The sequence below is a fragment of the Aotus nancymaae genome, unplaced genomic scaffold (genome assembly GCF_030222135.1).
Source record: "Aotus nancymaae isolate 86718 unplaced genomic scaffold, 86718_ANA_hifiasm-v0.15.2.pri h1tg000033l, whole genome shotgun sequence".
NCBI classification, from domain to species: Eukaryota; Metazoa; Chordata; class Mammalia; order Primates; family Aotidae; genus Aotus; species Aotus nancymaae.
In genome coordinates, this window is record NW_026988447.1 from 27,254,181 (window position 1) to 27,274,520 (window position 20,340).

The 20,340-nt window shown below is 43.0% G+C and overlaps 2 protein-coding genes and 1 pseudogene across 8 annotated transcripts in view; 2 read left to right on the top strand and 1 right to left on the bottom strand.

The window, feature by feature from the left end:
- Positions 1-12,463, top strand: part of MAML3 (mastermind like transcriptional coactivator 3) — a 453,257-nt gene extending 440,794 nt beyond the window's left edge. For both annotated transcript variants that reach the window (XM_012443206.2, XM_012443207.3), the window contains exons 4-5: positions 3,254-3,338; positions 8,597-12,463. In XM_012443206.2, coding sequence (XP_012298629.2) covers positions 3,254-3,338; positions 8,597-9,600 — 1,089 coding nt within the window. In that variant the 3' untranslated portion in view covers positions 9,601-12,463. The remainder of the gene's footprint in view (positions 1-3,253; positions 3,339-8,596) is intronic.
- Positions 1-20,340, bottom strand: part of MGST2 (microsomal glutathione S-transferase 2) — an 81,876-nt gene that overhangs the window by 19,204 nt on the left and 42,332 nt on the right. Inside the window, exons 6-7 of one of the 6 annotated variants that reach the window (XR_010345373.1) lie at positions 15,060-15,150; positions 11,120-12,458 (exon numbers count right to left, since the gene is read on the bottom strand). The exons of 3 other annotated variants lie outside the window; for them this stretch is intronic. The gene's annotated coding sequence lies outside the window, so the exon portion shown is untranslated. Of the gene's footprint in view, positions 1-5,862; positions 7,574-11,119; positions 12,459-15,059; positions 15,151-20,340 lie in introns of those variants that run through there. 2 more of the 6 variants (XM_012443209.3, XM_012443208.3) reach the window with 2 other exon arrangements.
- LOC105710731 (prefoldin subunit 1-like) lies at positions 14,188-15,426 on the top strand (annotated as a pseudogene).

Sequence of the window (20,340 nt, forward strand, 5' to 3'; positions counted from 1 at the left end):
AGTCAGCCTCCTGGCAGCTATTGTACAAACAAACCTCTATCCCTCTCACCTACATAAGGTGTGCGACAAGGAGCTATGCTAATCTCTCTCAGGCAGTGATAAATGGAGCTGCCGAGGGCAGCTGGGCTCTGTAAATCCTCTCTTCAGCCAATCCCAGGAAATCTCAGGTGTGCCTGATGTTTTGAGTGATTGCTTTTGATATGTGTGTTGTGACCAAAGACACAAAGAGGGTCCAGGGCAAGCAGGCAGAGCTCAGCTGTGCAGCCCAGGGGTGTTCCCACGTGGCGAAGCCAGCCCGACCCTGGGGAGCACGGGGCATGGGAAGAGTGTGAGAAGAGACACATCAAGACGATGCTCCCAGACAAGGAGGTGAGAGGTCAGGGGAGACCCCTCAAGATCCAGGGCACAGAGAGAGCGGGAGTGCCTTGGGAAAGACAAGGGAAATGGGAAGCTGCAACCTGCAGATAATTCCATAGCAACTGTGTGTACTAAAACATGGTGAGGGATGAGGGGAGAATCACTTTCCTCAGGGTCAGGATTAGTCCATTCTTTTGCTTTTGATGTGATTTTGGAAAAACCACTGAACCTCCCTCTTCATCTGCCAAATTAGGTTTTAATAATTTCCCAGCCTTCCTCATGTGGCTGCTTTAAGGATCACATAAGATCATGTGTGTAAAATATTTTGGAAGCTATATGTGCTGCACACATGTATGTGGGGGCCTATCATATGGCCCTGGTGTCAGGGAATGTCAGGCGGGAGCTGCAGCCACATGGCCCAGCCAGGTCAATGGAGCATCTTGCCTGCACCTGGGGAGGTTGCAGATTTAGTGCAGGTTGTCTGAGTGCAGGTCTACAAGGAGTAAGTGCTCAACTTTTTTTTTTTTTGAGACAGAGTCTCGCTCTGTCACTCAGGCTGGAGTGCAGTGGCATGATCTCGGCCCACTGCAACCTTTTCCTCAGGAGCTCAAGTGATCCTCCCACCTCAGCCTACAGAGTAGCTAGGAACCACAGGCAAACACCACCACACCTGGCTAAGTTTTGTATTTTTAGTAAAGATGGGGTTTCACCATGTTAGGCAGGCTGGTCTCAAACTCCTGGGCTCAAGCAATCTGCCCGCCTCAGCCTTCCAAAGTAGTGAGGTTGCAGGTGTAAGCCACCACACCCAGCAAGCTCTCAACTTTTTGTGTGAGAGTGAAATTGCCAAATCAACACCAGTCTTGGTTGCTGCAGCGTTGAAAGTGTCCTCACACTTTGGATTTTGGAAATAGATTTTGGGTTTCCTGAAAGGTAATGTCAGAGAAAACAGAAGGATTTGGGATCTTGCATATTTTGGGGAACTTTGAAATGATTCTCAGTAGACTTGGAAATCAGAGCAGAGCAGGTTGAAAGTAGGTATGAATTCATATTTAATGCCTATTCTCAAAAAGTGCAAAGCACATCACCTCTCATCCATTCACAAAGGTAAGACAGAACTTAGAAATGTTCTAGATCATGAAGTCCCATCATTTCACAAATGAGGAACTGAGGTTATGTGAGGAACCTGAGCTTATGTGATTTATGTGAGATCACAGAGCTACAGAGAGACAGAGCCAGGACAGAACTGGGAACTCCTGATTCCAGACTCCAGGATACACCCTCGGTCCCCCACAGGCTGCAGGGGGCTCATCCTTCCTCGTAAGTGGGACAGTTAAGTTCTTATATAATACGGAACTTTGGGAGAAGCTGTTCAATGCTCAGCTAACTCTCAATAATGCCCTTATATTGCTGCCTAAAGGATTTGTGTGGTTTCTTGTCTATACTTTAATGGTCTACACAATCAACTAATTTCAACAGTTTTCTGCAGAACGTTATGGTAGGCACCATGGATGGGGTCAACAAGTCAGAGGCTGTCGTTTTCTTTGGTTGCCAGAACACTGGCTGGCCTTGTAGAGAAAAAGAAAAAGAAAAGAAAATTATAGAACAGCCCAGGAACAAACGCAAGAGAAAAATGGAAATAAACACATGCGTTAAGAGGTGGTCAGTGTGTGCTATGTTTATAATGAACACTCTAAAGAATGGGGACCTTGGTATATGTTCTTTATAGCCCTTGCAGATGAAAGGTACTTAATGAATATTCAGCAGCTGCAGGGAGCAGGTTAAACAACATACTGAAGGTCACTCAAGCTACTTGACGGCAGACCTAGGACTAAAACCTCTTTCTCTGCTCTTTCTACATCACTCTTATTTTCTTTCCCTTTGCACATACAGCATGATAATAATAGCCTTCCCAGTATATTGGAAACAACACTAGCAGTGCAGCATCCCCATGAGTGGAAGAAGAAAGACTAAAACACAGGCCTCCTGGCTCGCTGGTATATGTGGAATCCCACATGGTTTCCTCAAAGCAGTAAATGCTGAATAGTTTACTTGTAGAGATGTATTTTATAGGCAGTGTGGCTTCATGGGAATAAGATGAGCTTTTCTGTATAACCCCTAAGGATCTCATCTTCTTATGCCCAAAGCAACCATTTAGGTCATTAAAAAGCAGTTGCTTGTCCCTTTGAGCTCAGTCCCCACAGTGCTAAGGAAAGATGCAGGCTGGTGTTAAGCAGTCCATGACAAAACCCTTACCCTCAGCACGCATTCCTCATGACCCAGCAAGTCCACACATCAGAAATACATGCAGATGTTCACCCAAAGGCATGTACAGGAACGTTCATAGCAGTCACATTTGAAACACAAAAACTAGAAACACCTAAAGTGACATCACTAGTAGAATGGGTAAATCAAGTTTGGTATATTCATATGATGGAATGCTATCCAACAGTGAGAATGACCAAGCAACAAGTATTCACATCAACATGGATAAATCTCACAAATACAGTGGTGAATGCAAGAAGCCAGACACAAAAGCAGCATTGTATGACTCCTTTTCTGCAAAGTACAAAAGCAGACATAACTACCATATGTTGTTAAAAGTTAGGACATTGATGCCCATGGTTCAGGGGAGGGTGATGACTGGAAGGGCCATGAGGGGCTCCTGGCTGTGTTCTGTTTCTTGATGTGGGGGCTGGTGGCCCTGAGTGTGTTCGTTTTGTGAAAACCTACCTGATTCTATCCTTAGGCTTTGTGCACTTGCCTGTATGCATATTATTCTTTAACACAAAGTTTAGTTTTGGGGAAAACGCTGTGTTCCTCGGAACTGCTAGGATATTAAATTGTGTGCTCATTCCCCATCTCACCTCCCCACCCCTCTTGTGTTCTGTCATTCTAGCAGTTGCAGCAATCACATCTACCCCGGCAGCACCTCCAGCAACAGCGGAATCCATACCCAGTGCAGCAGGTCAATCAGTTTCAAGGTGAGGCCAGTGCAACCTCTCTCATTTTATACCTTCTGGTTGTGAAGAGCAAGTGAATGTGTAGCCAGTGGCATTGCCTTACATGTTGTATTTGTGTCCAGGAAATACTTAAAATATTTGACTACTGGTAGGTTAAGAGTACTAACCAATCAGATTGGATTCCTAGAGGCCTCCTGTTGTGCCAGGCGTTCACCTTTCGGTCACTGAGTTATAGAGAGGTTCTAGGAGGCCCAGAGAAGGGTCAGGGTAGCTGTGGGAGTTGGGATGAACAGCTGTTCTTCACCAAAGATACACAGTATTTCAATAGTTTTACAACCAGTAAGGATATTCTGGTGCCTGTTGGCTCAGTATCAGTTGTGTTTACGTTTAGATCATCATCTTAGTGACTACAGGGGCAAAAATCTTGTGCCACATCTTTTTTGGTTATCCCAGCAGGTCACCTGACCAAAGCCCTTACCTGTAAAGCTGAAGTGGAAGAATCTGGCTTACAACAACCACTAGTCTCTGCTGAATATAGGAGACAAATAGGGCCTTGAGGCTGAACTGATCCTGCAGTCATTTGTGGGAATCCCAAATCATGACCCAGCAGTGGGCGCGCTGTATGTCAGTGTTGGCACTCCTTTATAAATGCAGAAGGCCCACTCAAATATCAAACCCTTCCATCTCCAATAGAGAGAACCCTTGGCCAGGCACGGTGGCTCACATCTATAATCCCAGCACTTTGGGAAGCCGAGGTGGTCCAATCACTTGAAGCCAGTTCAAGACCAGCCTGGCCAATATAGCAAAACCCCGCCTCTATTAAAAATGTAAAAAATTAGCCAGGAATGGTGGTGCATACCTATAATCCCAGCTACTCAGGGAGGCTGAGGCACAAGAACTGCTTGAACCTGAGAGGCAGAGGTTGCAGTGAGCCGAGATCGCACCACTGCACTCCAGCCTGTGTGACAGAGCAAGACTCTATCACCAAAAAAAAAAAAAAAAAAAGAGAGAGAGAGAGCCCTTGAGGGTCTTATATGGAATGAAGAAATAGCCTGAGGAACCTTCCTAATCTTATCCACAGGAGTTTTCAGGGGGCTGCAGGGGCCACCTAGCACCAGAAATCCTAATCCCATCCTCTGCCTGTTTTGTGGGATCTAGATCAATGTGTCCTAACTTCTTAAAAGTTACCTATTCCGTTAAGAATCTGTAAAAATCTATGAAGTTTCTTGCACAGAAATACATAATATCTAAATATATACAAACTTTTACATAATTTCACAAGTATCCCTGAACTTTATCAATAGACTGGGTGAAAAATTTCTGATCTAAGGTAGCATCTTTTCAGTCTTCAGATTGCAACACAAAAGGTTATTGAAAACAACTTAATGGGTCACAGCCAATATTTTAAAAATTAAATACAACAGAAATTACCAGTGTATATGAGAAAATTTCTTTCTGTTTTAAACCCACATGTATATATTCTGGGTCATGAACTGTGAATTGCGGTTTACTGTCTGAAAGCCATTGATATTTGCTGACAGATCACACTGAAGATCACCTGTAAAAATACTGAGGTTTAAGTAGCTACCACTCCCTTCCACCTCTGGGATGCTTATATCACATTAGATCCCATTTGGCCTTGACACAGGGAAGGACAAAAGGACTGAGTTATCCACAGGTGTTCTGTGCACTAAATCAGTGCCAATAGTTTTTGAAGAATTCTGTTTCTCATTTTGCCATGGGTAGGGAAGAGTGGGGACTAGTGATCGTTACACATGGCTGTTGTTGTTTCAGATACAAAGCCCTCCTTTATATCTGTAGTTCTCAAGCTTTAGCCGGCATTGAAAGCACCAACAGAGCATGTTAAAACACACACAGTGTTTCCAATTCAGTAAATCTGGAGCAGGGCCTGAGAATCTGCATTTCTTACAAGTTCCCAGGAGTCACTGATTTTGCTAGCTAGGGAACCACACTTGAGAGCTGCTGCATTATATTATGAACTAATTAAAAACATAAAAGCTGATGAATCCAGCATAATGTCCCTTGAGTTTTCCAGGTTCATAACTCATGCATTATTTGTGAGGGAAAAGGGACCCACCACAATTTAATCATTCCCCTGTGTAAAAGAACATAGACACATATTTATATGAGCTATTCCGAATGTTTCGGGTCCAGTTAAAAAATTCTATTCCTTGAACTTTTCTGAAACCCAAACCAGAGGTAATCAACCTAGAAATTTAGTTACACTAGAAATTTAGTTATAGCCAGTGTGACATTTGGGATCCTTGAACTGACTGGTTTGAGATATGTAATAATTTTTTTTTGCTATCTTCAGTATTTTCATGTATTTGCCAAGACCCTAGATAGCATGATTTTATGGATCTGGGAAAATAGCAAACTGATAAATAAGAATCATCGTTCTTGGAGAGAAGTTTTGTTAGGTATAACTTGCATGAGAACCTATCTCACACTCTCACCATTATACATTTCAAAGGCCTTGATGACTATCTTTCCATCATTAGGTTCTGGACCTCTGGGCAATGTTATATGTCTATGGGGAAATGCTTATTTTTTTCATAAATACGGGCTTCTTGTGAGTGAAAATAAAACATACACTCTTTTAGGAAAAAGTTGGATACTATCATCTCTATTTGAATATACAAGATTTTCTTAGACATTGTGATGTTAACCAGCAGACAAGAAAATTAGACTACAGCGTCTCACAATCATGTCTGTTTTAGACCAAAAAAAGAGAAAGAAAACATAATCTGTTGCTTAACATATGTAATAATCAGGTAAAGACAAGTTAATTCCTTGGACACATCTGAATTTTTTTCCTTTGCATATTTAAAACCACTAAAGGCATAAAACTAGGTTAATAAAAGGTTTTTTATTTCGCTTAGGTGAAAAATAATGTGCTGATTGCTGATTTTAAAATGTCTTTTTAAAAACAAGAATTATAGCCGGGTGCGGTGGCTCACGCCTATAATCCCAGCACTTAGGGAGGCCGAGGTGGGTGGATCACGAGGTCAGGAGTTTGAGACCAGCCTGGCCAAGATGGTGACGCCCCATCTCTACTTAAAATACAGAAATTAGCTGGGCATGGTAGTGGGTGTCTGTAATCTCAGCTACTTGGGAGGCTGAGGCAGAGAATTGCTTGAACTCAGGAGGCAGAGGTTGCAGTGAGCCAGGATTGCGCCACTGCACTCCAGACTGGGTGACAAAGCGAGACTGTCTCAAAAGAAAAAAAAGAAAGAAACAGAATTACATCAAGATAGTGCAGTCATTTACACTAAATAAAAATAAAGATTGACTTGGATTAATGTTTCACTGCCTATTAAAGGGCAAGAGCATTGTAACATTTCTGCCCTCTAAAGAAAGGAAACTATTTCTCATTCACAACATTAATCCAGACAGTATCTAGTCCTTTAACATATCCATTATAAATATATGCCCCCAAAATGGCCAAATTATGGATGTCCTTTCATCTATTTCTAGCAGCCCATCAGATTGTTTATATAATTTGGGTCCATCCAATAAATCTCTGAGTCAGCAATATTTTTCTCTTATTTTTTTTTGTAAACAACTCAATAACCCATTACACCACCGTTGATCTTACTGGCCATGCAGTCGATAAAAATTTAGTAGTTAAGGTCACAAAATTTCATGACAAGATTACAAGTTGCAGTATATACTACCTTCCAGTGTTTCACTAGGAACTTTTGATTTTTCAAAAAATCACTTAGATATAATGAAGCTTAAAACAAAATATGAAAACATTTCTAGTGATTTCCCCCAGATCTTTAGGTTTCCTGATAGAAACCATTTCATTTTTCAGTGCAGCATGATATTGATCTCAAGCCACAAAAACTTGAGATATAATCAAAATTCCCATAATTTTGGGAAAGGAAGAAAATATGGAGACATATTTGTAGCCCAGAAATCAATAACTCCATCAGGAAGACAAAAACATGCTTCAGTTATCTGCCAGGGTGCCAGGTTTAACAAGGTTAGACTATTCTCATCTGGTTTCTCATCATAGTTCCAGGTGGGATCAAATTTGTTTAGAATATCGACTGGCTCCCATGCTGCATCTTCTTTAAATGTCCAGGAAAAACACATTTTTCTTCTTCTCATAGACTCAATCATTAGCAGGGACATAGGAGAATCCATTTTTGTGCACCTCCTAGCTCTTTGCAACATTGACTGGTGTTCTACCGGTGACATTTCCATTCTCTTGACTGTTTGGAAATTTCCTGGGAACACATAAAGAAGGACTCACTCAAATGCCTAATTAGGGTTGAATGACTTGGTGTGGACACTGGCCACCTTTTAAACAGCGTTATTAAAACTGTGTTAGCAATTTGCTGAGAGAAATAGTCATTGCCGATTTGAAGGAATGGGCTTCGCTATAGAAATGCATAAAGTTTGGAAGGCTGAGACAGGAGAATTGCTTGAACCCAGGAGATGGAAAAACAAAAACAAAAAGAAATGCATAAAGCTCATGGCCAAGTCGCATGTAGCAGGATGATCTCTTTTTCTAGCTCAGGATGCTGGCCACTTTGCAATGACATGTTGTGATTCAGAGAATCTGGAGCATGTTGAAATCTACAGAGTGGATCCAAAAAATGTCCTATCTGTCAAAATAGCTGCTTAACAGAAGCAGTGGCCTTTAACCTCTCAAATCCTACTCAAGCCTTAAGGAAAATTAGTCTAATGATCTTCATTGATAGTATTCTCTACCAAACCATGTTCCACTTAACGAATAGAAAATGCAAAGTGATCAGCCATTTCTTTCTAATTTAGCCCCAGAGGTGAATTATCTCTCACCTCCAAAGAAAATAGTATCTTATTTGGTTGAGGATGATATTGTATCTATAAGAGTGAGAAATAATTTGCTTCTGGAGTATAAACAAGAATAGCATCAGGATCTGTTAAGTGGAAAACTCAGCTACAAAAACATATGTACAGTATGATCCCAATTTTTGTGGGTGTCTATTTAAAAGAATAGGAATGATCATCTCTGGATGGTGGGATTTCAGGTGACTTTAATTTTTGTCTGTGTTTTTTAATACTTTCAAATTTTTTATAATCAGAAAAATAATCGTTTTTATTAGCGATTTATTATCAGAGTAGATCCTTTCATATAAAGGAATTTTGTCATTCCCAAAGGAAATTCCGGCATCTTCTTGTAGTATATTGCTCATGGAAGAAGATATTCCAACAGTATATTGCTTATGGAGAAGAGTGAGTGGTGTGTGTCCTCTTTTTCACCGCAGGTTCTCCCCAGGATATAGCAGCTGTAAGAAGCCAAGCCGCCGCCCTTCAGAGCATGCGAACATCACGGCTGATGGCACAGAACGCAGGCATGATGGGAATAGGACCCTCCCAGAACCCGGGGACAATGGCCACTGCAGCCGCACAGTCGGAGATGGGACTGGCCCCTTATAGCACCACACCTACCAGCCAACCAGGAATGTACAATATGAGCACAGGCATGACCCAAATGTTGCAGCACCCAAACCAAAGTGGCATGAGCATCACACATAACCAAGCCCAGGGACCCAGGCAGCCTGCCTCTGGGCAGGGGATTGGAATGGTAAGTGGCTTTGGTCAGAGCATGCTGGTGAACTCAGCCATTACCCAGCAACATCCACAGATGAAAGGGCCAGTAGGCCAGGCCTTGCCTCGGCCCCAAGCCCCTTCAAGGCTGCAGAGCCTTATGGGAACAGTCCAGCAAGGAGCACAAAGCTGGCAACAGAGGAGCTTGCAGGGCATGCCTGGGAGGACTAGTGGAGAATTGGGACCATTCAACAATGGCGCCAGCTACCCTCTTCAAGCTGGGCAGCCGAGACTGACCAAGCAGCACTTCCCACAGGGACTGAGCCAGTCAGTCGTGGACACTAATACGGGCACAGTGAGGACCCTCAACCCAGCTGCCGTGGGTCGGCAGATGATGCCATCGCTCCCGGGGCAGCAAGGCACCAGCCAGGTGAGGCCAATGGTCATGTCTGGCCTGAGCCAGGGAGTCCCGGGCATACCAGCATTCAGCCAGCCCCCAGCACAGCAGCAGATACCCAGTGGCAGCTTTGCTCCAAGCAGCCAGAGCCAAGCCTATGAGCGGAATGCCCCTCAGGACGTGTCATACAATTATAGCGGCGACGGAGCTGGGGCTTCCTTCCCTGGCCTCCCGGACGGTGCAGACCTTGTGGACTCCATCATCAAAGGCGGGCCAGGGGATGAGTGGATGCAGGAGCTTGATGAATTATTTGGCAACCCCTAGTCAAGAGAGGCCCCAAGAGCCACAACTTGAGTGGTTAAAGCTTAAAAAGTGAAAAAGAAACAGGATGTTGACCCATCCTTGTTTTTTGTTTTTTTGACCCACGTAAACTGAGCAAAACTGCAGCTGGCTGACAGTGGAAGATCCAGGTGCCAATCCACAGCTCCGCCGGGCCTCATTTCACCTGATTTTCACACAGCAATCCAGATGAGATGCCACGCAGATCTCTGCTGCCAGAGAGGGAGACACCTGGAGGAACAGGTGGGAAGATGAAGCCGGCCAGAGCCCCTCTGCTCAGCGCGCCCTGTGATCGCCTGGCCCCACAGGAGCTGCTTCAGCCAAGAGGGACTGTTACCCAAGAGAGGGATCCTCAGCCCCTCCTGCCCCAGGTCGGGAGACAGAAGCTTTGGAGACACAAAAGAGACAGAGCCTCGGCCAGGGAGAGTCCCACAGAGGAGGCTGGATGGTTGCACAGGCCGGGTGCGTAGGTTGGAAATACACTGAACTCTGGGTGCCAGGAGATTTCAGGCTTCGAGACATGCTACTGAATTTGGAGGGCAGGCATGAAGAACAGTGAGATGGTCACAGGGAGGCAACAACGGATCCTGCAGGCCTGTCTGTCTCATGCCCTGTGGTGACCCTCAGGAATTGCAGAGGCTCTTCTGTGACAAGGAAAGCAAGCTGAGTTTGGAGCAGGGTCTATCCGGCAGTCCTGGGGTGGCTGCCTCTGCTGGTGCCCCTGGTGGCAGTCCCTCCAGGTTGGGCTGGAGCCCACTGGGACCCGATACAAGACCCATACATCCAGTGGGTCACTTCTCCTTCTGGTGGCCGCAGGGTAGAGAAACCCCTGCTGGACCCCTGTGTGTCTGCCAGCCTGGAGCCTTTGTCTGCAGCCCTGCCTTTATTCCTCCTTGCCTCCACACCAGCCTCCCCTTGCTTCTCCTTACAGACTATTCAAGAAGTGAAGCTTGTATCTTTAGGGAGTCTTGAGCAGAGTCCACATAAATGCAGGAAGAACTTAGACAATACCTGAAATGCAAAGGCAACACTGGAGTCTTCTTCCTCTCCTGTGTGTAGAGTTGAATTAATATCTCTGCCTGGAACCGAGAGGGCTGCTCTGATGTTTGGGCATCAGTTTTTGTGAGACACATCTGATATTTCTGAAACCCCAGGAAGAAGTGGCCTGGAGGTCACCGGTTCGGGCTCCCTTTGGGAAAAATCCCAGGAGTGATGCTCTAAAATCCACCTTTTCCATCATCCCTACTCATCAGAAAGACAAATATAAAATCCCCGAGAGGTGGAGGAGCTAAAAGAGCAATTGCTCCACCTTATTTGGATGTAGTTTCTTTCATATGGGCAAAGTGATCCACTTCCAAAGTCCTGTAAAGTCATTCTCTTTGTCATTGACGCACATCTGCCCTAAGTGAAATCTGTCGGAAGGAATCACAAGGCTCCTTGCCTCCCCTCCCAATCCCCCTTTGGGAGGCCCTGTGGCTTCAGTGTTGTCCTAAGTGAGAGTGGCTTGTGCTTTTCTCCTGTCCCCTCCTCCTTCCATGTCCTGGACACTGGCTGCCTTCTGTGCACTCCCAGGCAGCTCACCACGAAAGAATCGGAGCCTGTGGGGCTGGACTGGCCACATCCAGTCCTGAGAAAGCAAGTTTCCGTGGAAAGCTGGGAGCAGAGGGGTTTGGAGAGGAGGTGGTGGGCAAACATTGCCTTTGACTTGCTCTCCATGTACCCCAGGTTGTAGATCTGCTCAGCAAAGAGCAGGATGTACGGCCAGAGGTGCCTGGTGGGTGTGAAGCCCAGGCAGGGGCTGGGTGCCCTCTCCAAAGAGGTAGCAGCAGGGTGACCCTGAACTCCCCAAATGGGGAGCGATACCACCAGGGAAACTGAATGGAAACAGATGAAACCAAAAAAAAGAGTAAACAAATGAGAAGACACAGAAAACAGAATTACCTTTTCCTGAAAGGTACAGGAAACAAATATATAAGAAATGACAAGAAACTGGAGGTGGCTAATGGAATTGGGCAGGGGGTGGGCTCCATTATCTTGTAAAAGCTTCCTCCAAATGCTCAGTACTGGGACCAACTAATAGAGAGGTAGATTTTAATAAGGTGGTTTTGTTTTGGTTTTGTTTTTACTACGGTGCTGATGTATATGTAATGTCTAAAAAAAGTTATTTGTACATAAGTTTTTACAATACTGCAGATATCACTGGGTCTACTATCTGTAAAAAAAATATACATATAAATATATATATACTGTTTGTTTAAAATAGAGTATTTTTATTTCATTCCTTAACTCATCATCACAGCAGTGGTATTGCACTTCAGATGACATCTAATTACTAATTTGTACTGTATGACCTATGGCAACTTGCTCCATTTTATTCAGATTTTTCTAGCTTTCTGTTTTTACTTTGTACATTGAGCATCGCTTATTTCCTTTTATGAAATGTACAGAACTCTGAAATGTAGAAATGAAGTGATGTTGACATACCACTTTTAAAGAAAACAAAAATGAAAATAAAAGATTATCTGAATCAATCCGAAGTATAGTTTAAGATCCTCACTGGATTGCCAATCTTCATTAAGCAGACATATTATTCCTGGGTTTTAATTGATTAACTGCAGTTCTTTTCTCAAAATTTTGATATCATTCTTTAAACATTTATTTAATGGGAGAGATTAATCATCCCCAGCCTTTGCATTCAACTGCACAACTGATACTTTCTAAATTTGCTGTCTTACTCTGAAAGATGTGGCAAAGGGAAGGGAGGAAAGTCAACTTTGCATGGAACGTAGTGCAATCCATTTGTAGATTCGGTACCATAACAATTCCATTTCCAACTGGTTCATCTGGAGGTAGGGAGGCTCCACTGGAAAAATAAATATTTTGTCAAAAAAAGAAAAATCAGAATATATTGAGGGGAAGTAATATAAGGTTCTTGGGGAGCACTGTCAGTAAACAACCCCCGCACACCTGTGTGTACCTCACTCCTACCAAACCACTTTACATCTCAAAGCCATAGCCTGGCTTCATCTGCACCCACCAGCAGAATTGAAAGTGCTTACAAGTTTGTACCCCTCCAGATTGACTTTAGCCAGTGACTCACTGGTGCAGGAGTATGAAAGCCCAGTTAACTTGTCTGAACAAACTCAGATATCATTTTGCTCCAGAGCTCTACTGCAAGATCAGGCAAAGGCTGGGATTTGGTTTAAAGGTGCCCCCCAGGCCGGGCACTGTGGCTCACACCTGTAATCTCACCCAGCACTTAGGGAGGGCAAGACGAGCGCAGATCACTTGAGCCCAGGAGTTTTGTCAGAGGTGGGTAAACCACAGCAACTCCATCTTAAATAGAAGCTGGGTAATATAAGACTAAAACCCAGATGGTGTAGGCATTCTAAGTCACCGGATGAGAGAGGAGTTCAGCAGAAAATATAGATCATAAAGACCTTGCTGATAAAACAGCTTGCTGCAAAGGAGCCAGCCAAAGACCACCAAAACCAAAATGGCGATGAGAGTGACCTTTGGTTGTTCTCACTGCTACACTCCCACCGGCGCCATGACAGCTTACAAATGCCATGAAGTTAACCTGTATGATCTAAAAAGGAGAGGCATGAATAATCCACCCCTCATTTAGCATATCATCAAGAAATAACCATAAAAATAGGCAACCAGCAGCCCTCAGGGCTGCTCTATGCAGTAGCCATTCTTTTATTCCTTTACTTTCTTAATAAACTTGCTTTCACTTTGCCCTGTGTACTCGCCCTGAATTCTTTCTTGTGCAAGAGCCAACAACCCTCTGTTGGGGTCTGGATGGGGACCCCTTTCCTGTAACATATTTCTTTGTCCTGTAACATATTTCTGGCTACCACAGAAGGAACAGTCGTGCAGAAACCCTGACCCAGCAGCTACCTTTGGGTAAGTATTGGAGTCTTCTAACATATTTCTGGCGAATGATGGGACAATACTGGAGAGACCCCCTCCAACCCAAAGGAAATAGACTGCAGCACCAACTGGAAGACTTTGGGTAAGTGGTGGGGTACCCGGGTAAAGAATGGGCTTGGGTTAGAGGCCCAACTTAGCGGAGTTAGAGTCTCTCCTAAGACAGAATGGGTTAAAGGCTCCTCTTAATAAAAGGCAAGCATGCTTGACCGACCTCGGGTTAGAAGCCCAACTTAGGGGAGTTAGAGTCCCTTCTAAGATTTAGGGGGTTAGAGGCCCTTCTGGGGAAAGTCCCTCTAGGCCAAGGACAGGTTCGGCACTATGGGATGTTAACTGCTATTCTCTTTGGATTAATCTGCCTTGCACTTTGCTGACGGTATGGGTGATAGGATTAGGCATGTTCGGGATCATGGGACATGGGAAGCTTTTGCCTCCCCAGAAGGGGAAACTTGAGACCTGGTAGGATTGCTGGAAAAGATCCTTGCTCAACTGACAGTAGCCATCTAAACTTTTCAGTGTCGCTGCAATGGGTGTGTCTTTCTCTGGCCTCCCTGATCATTTCGCCTTCCCCGCCCTGCCACAGACAATGCTTTTCTCTCTCTCCTTTCTCTTTCTATTACTAAGGGCATCCATCTTGCCCAGAAACCAGGTGTTGAAACTCCTAGTCAGAGGTTGGATTAAAGATGATAAGGCCCATCTGAGGGCAAATTTAATTAAGCCTTGCCAGTTTGATATTGGGTGCCAAGCAGAGTGGCTAATGTCTACGTTTTATCATGTGTATTTTGCTCTGGCCAGAACAAAAAATACTTTTCCTTTATGATGCGGCTTGGCCCCCAAGGGGAATGGTGCCACAAGCCGGATCACTAGGGCCACTCAGGGAAAGGGAACCCAGAAACCTGGCATGCTGGCAAAAGGGTAAGACTTTCTTACTAGTCAGATTTCTGGCTTTTCTCTCTCTGTGCAAACAGTTGAATGAATGGGGGAAAAATAAGTGTTTATTTCCTCTGTAAAGTTTTGATTAATGCAAAAAAGAATTCTAAGGCTAGTCTTAGGCTGGTGTATTTTGTGCTATGAATTCATTTTTCTGTGTTGAGGGGTACTTTAGAATAAAACATGGGCTTAGAACACCTGTGAGCCCACTTTTCAAGATGACCTAGTATGCTGGTCAGCAACAAACTTGGCCATAGGTCCCTGAAACAAACAAAAAAACCGGATGAAGTCTCCACCTTGTTTTATGTCCTTGGGAGCTTGACCTTTTAGCCACATGGTGGTACCTTCTCTTGGTCTCTGCCTTCCAGGGAACAAGAATTTTAGGGTTCACGTTATAGTTAGCTCTAAAAATCATATTAAACAGGCATAGAGTGCACCAAGATGGCTACCCTCGTGGATCTTGAGTTGAAGAAGGCCTTCATAGAGCTTCAAGCCAAAGTTATTGACATTCAAAAGAAGGTGAAGCTCGCAGACATACAGACTGAACAGCTAATCAGAATGAAAAAGCATGCACATCTTACAGAGATTATGCCTTCGGTAGACGAGACTAACATGTGTGAAGGTGTAGGAAGAATGTTTGTTCTTCAGTCGAAGGAAGCAATTCACAACCAACTGTTAGAGCAGAAAATAGCAGGAGAAAAAATTAAAGAACTAGAATAGAAAAGGTCCTACCTGGAGCAGAGCGTTAAGGAAGCTGAGGGCAACATCCGGGAGATGCCGATGGGCACGAAAGGCCCAGTAGGGAGCCTCTTGGGGAAGCTTTTCCTCCTGCTCCTCCCATTCCTGGTGGGGGCAGAGGAGTCTCTGCAGGGAAGCAGCTTCTCCTCTGTCCCAATGGACACTTTATCTGGATGGCCTGGCAACGTCACATTTTCTGCATCACCCTGAGTCCCTTTTGCTTCCCAGCCCTGGAGTTTTTACCCTGGCTTTGCCTGCCACCTCTGCCCAGGACACTCTTCCCTCGGGGTGTGTGATGAACTCCTAGGACAGGAAAGATGGGAGCCAGGGCAGATAGGAAGCTCTGGCTGAGCTTTCCACTAGGCATGCCAGCCAGACCAATAAAAAAGTGTCGTTCCCACTCTGCTAAACTGTTTTTTTTGTTTGGTTGGTTTTTTTTTTTTTTTTCTTAATTGTACTTCAGATTCTGTGGTACATGTGCAGATCACGCAGGATTGTTGCATAGGTACACGCGTGGCAATGTGGTTTGCTGCGTCCATCCCCCGTCACCTACATCTGGCATTTCTCCCATGTTATCCCTCCCTGATCTCCGTACCACCACCACCCCCAGCTATCCCTCCCTTGGCCCCCTCAACAGACCCCAGTGTGTGATGCTCCCCTCCCTGTGTCCATGTGTTCTCATTGTTCAACACCTGCCTATGAGTGAGAACAGGCAGTGTTTGATTTTCTGTTCTTGTGTCAGTTTGCTGAGAATGATGGTTTCCAGATTCATCCATGTCCCTACAAAGGACACGAAGTCATCGTTTTTTATGGCTGCATAGTATTCCATGGTGTATATATGCCACGTTTTCCTTGTCCAGTCTATCGTCAGTGGGCATTTGGGTTGGTTCCAGGTCTTTGCTATTGTAAACAGTGCCACTATGAACATATGTGTGCATGTGTCTTTATAACAGAATGATTTATAATCCTTTGGGTATATACCCAGTAATGCTTTTCTTAAGCCAAGGGATGGAACAGAGGGTGAGAGAGGCAGTGGCCATCTCCACCTCAGCTCCTGCTCCCTCTGCATCGGAGCCCTTCCTTCCTTGGGGGATGGGCTCTTGCCCTCTTCTCTTTTCCTTTCCTGTACCTTTGACTAACCCCTCAGCTTCTGGGCCTGCATGTAGCAGACAAGAGGAAGAAAGAACACTGACATTCACAGCTGAATAAGTGGACAGAATAGCAGTCCCTGGATGCAGTCTGTCTCGATTCCTTTCTCTGCCTTCTCCCATACATTCCAAAAGGAAGTTCAACGGTCAGCAGCACCTCCAAGACTATCTCCTTTGGGCCAATATCATAAGATGGACGCCATAATCCTGAGGCCTCCTAGAGGCTGAGGGGCAGTGGTGTGCTCCAGCTGGCTCATCCCAGCCCAGGTGGGCCAGTTATTCAATTTTCAAGAATTTTCTTGCAAGCCAGTTGTTAAACATACCCATTATAATAATGTAAATGTGTAAATTATGTTAAAAATAAGGACAATAAATATTCAAAATAAAAAAGTTAAATAATTAAAAGCCTTTGCAAGCTCAAAATTAACTACTCTGGACTCCTTCTGGGAAAAGAAATGGAGCCCACTCCTTGCTGTAGCTCAGTAGCTAAGATCTTCCACTTTCATATTGGTGGTCAGGGTTTGATTCCCCACCTAGGAAGTAAGTTGTTTCTGGTTTAATATCTGCATGGCCTTGTCTTTTCTCTTCTCCTCCATGGACTGTCTTAAATTTTCCTTTCTCTAAGCACCTAGGAGGTTACCTTTGGTAAAGTTCAGAAGCTCGAAATATTGGCTGCTTGGCATTGTTAAAGTCAAATAAGAGATCTGAAAGGGTTTCTTTTTAAAAGAGCACTATGGTTAGAAGTCAGCTTAATTATAAATGGATAAACAAGCAATAGATGATATATTTAAAATGCCATTAATGTTTTTCTTTTTTTGGAACTTGTTTCTCTGGAAAAATGTTTTTTCTTCTCAGTCAACTGAATTATTTTTCTCCATTTTAATTTTTTTTTTTTTTGTCTTGCCACTCTTAATGCACACATGAGAGGCCCTAAGATAACTTCTGGTAGCCTGGGACTCCTTGGGAAAAACAGATAAGGTGCCACAGACCCCATTTTGGGAAAACAAAAACAAAAACAAAAACAAAAAACAACAACCAACCTTCTGTTTTCCTCATGAAACCACAGGAATTAAAAGCAGATAGATCCCTCTCAAAATCAAAGGCTCCGTTTTGTTTTGCATTGTGTTATCTGAAAGTTTTGAGTTTGGGGGGTATCAAAAATTACTTTGCATTATGAGAGAGCTTTGGTGTGTAATAACTAGGTAGGAAAAATACTTTAAGGGATAGGTAATAGTAGTTATGGAGGGATACTTTGATTCTTCACATAGTTGCAACAGGGGAGCATGCTCTTAGCCACCTGGAAGATAAGGAAACATCTCCACCCCACACTGGGAGATCAGACTCCCATGAGGGATGGGCTGATTACAAAATGGGCTTATTGGCTTTGGGTTTCCTTGCAATGAAATGCAGAATAGACACATAGCACTATAGTAATTCCCTCCTTTGGGAAATCTAGGAACCAATGGTACCCTTAATTTTGTGGATCTGTCTTTGCCTTCAGCTGCTTATTTGCTGTTTATTTGACCATAGAAATGCATGCTTTCCCAGCCCTGTTCTTCCAAGGGCTCCACCCTGAAGCCACTAATCCAATTAAGAAACTGGCAAATGAAAAACCTTACAAGTGCTGAATCTTCTGTCTATTCATATGTGTTGTATGTTTATATATAAAAGAGCTCTAATTAATTAGCTTAGGAAAGTAAGTGCTTAAATCAAATATTTTGTCAGAAAAATATAAACTTTAATGCCTTTTTGGTCAGGTAAGTCTAGTACTCTTTGAAAATAAAGACAGTTTTAAAGATTACTGGTAAAATAAAATGTCTTGAAAATGTAGATATTTGGTCTAAATTAAGGTCAAATATCAAATTTTCTAAATGCTTTAAGGTCACACTGTTTAACTTTTGAAAATTGTTCAATTGGGTCAGGTGTGGTGGCTCACGCCTGTAATCCCAGCACTTTGGGAGGCCAAAGTGAGTGGATCACCTGAGGTCAGGAGTTCAAGACCAGCCTAGCCAATGTGGTGAAACCTCATCTATACTAAAAATACAAAATTAACCCAGTGTGGTGGTACACACCTGTAGTCCCAGCTACTTGGGTGGCTGAGACAGGAGAATCACTTGAACCCAGGAGGTAGAGGCTCCAGTGAGCCAAGATTGCACCACTGCACTCCAGCCTAAGTGACAGAGCAAGACTCTGTCTCAAAAAAAAAAAAGAGAGAAAATTGTTCAATTTACCTACCTTAAAGCCATTAGATTCTAGATAAGGCCTGGGGACATGTGGAGTTAGCCACGCCCCCTAGTTATGCTGCAAAGTCAGCTCTTACCTGCACTTCTGCCTGGTGTGTCCTGGGCTAGGCTTCACACCTAGTACATAACTGAAATTTCTTACTCATCAAGGTTTTCACCAAAAATAAAAGTTGGCAAAAAGTTAACATTGTAACATGCAATTGAGACAACTGAAGAAACAGTTTTACATGTGAGGTGTGTAAGGAAAGTAGAATGCACTTTTGGTAAAAGATTATAAGAAGGCATGGGAATGTGGTGTGTTTTGTTTTGTTTTGTTTTTGTTTTTTGCCTAAAGGATTAAAGAATTGTTTTAAGTTAAATAGAATAAAGCTAAAGGCTTGAACACTTGTGAAAAGTTTGGAAAAAATTAATTGTAAAAAAGATTCTGTGTGTGGACATTGGCTAGAGTTAAAGGGGTATTATTCAGTTTTTCCATAAACATTGGAATAAAAGCACAACAGGTTTTTCTTAGAGCACTGATCTGCTCTGTCACAAAAAAAAAATGTAAAGGGTTATAAAAGGTTTATAAGAATCTTACCTTATTGTTAAACATTAAAATTGGGTAAATATGTCTATATTCTATATGGTTTTATTAATAATTGGGTTTAACATTAATACTACATTAATGTAAAGGTGAAATTTGGCTTATTTGGTATAAAAACCATACAGGAAGCATTATCAAATGTGAAACATTTTTCTTTCTTTAGATTATATTTGCATAAATGTGTTATTTGTATATCTTCCAAAGTTATGGGAAACTCCTATAATTCTAATATGACTTACTGTATGTTATTAATAATAATTGTTATGTAAAATCTTGTGTGCCACAGAAGTAACCAAATTTCCTTATCAATTGTGGCTTTAATAGTGGCTGTCCTAAAAGTTTTTATCATCCACAGGCAATTGTTGTCTTGTTTTAATCCTCTCTAGAAGGTGGTTTATAATCAACTATAGAACTCTAGCAGGTGTTCCTAAATGCAGGTTTCTAATAACTTTGGAAATTGGAACATTAGAATAGAGGAAACAACTTTCAGAACTCTCATGAAGAGCTGGAATGTTCATGAATATCAAGTAGAACAGGAGTTAGCTGAATTAACTAAATCAACAGAAAACTGAAGTAATCTTTTTAACTTTGCTTAAAACATGGCTGATCCTTTGTTTTTCAGAGTCAGTGAAACTTTTCTTTTGAGCTATTTATAGTTTGTAGCAATTGAATCAAGTATACTGCTGTGAACAAAATTTGGAACATATTTCTCTCTACTTGATTTCTCCAGAATTTGGAAATTAGTTGTGAGTATTCTTAATTTATGGCAATATAGTTATTTGCATAAGTGCAAAACAAATCTGTTTTCATTTGTAACAGGACACAATTGGAGAAACTGGTTATTTTACCAAGGCTTTGACTGGAATGGTGTGCTTTCCTTTAAGGAATCAAACTTGACTTGTAGAGCCAATAAAAGCCCTGTGGGGAACTGGCCTCATACCTTGCCTACACAGTCCCTGAACAGGGTTTTTGACCTATGGTAAGTAAAGAATGTCACTTTCTCACAGGTCCAGGAGCTCCAGGTTATCTTGGGACCTCAAAAGGAGAGGAATTTTCCTAACTCATAGGTATTTGAAGGTACAAACCCATGGCAGGGCTCAGCTTTAAGAAAAGTCTTATCTGAGATTCCCTATGAAACAGAGTTCCCAAA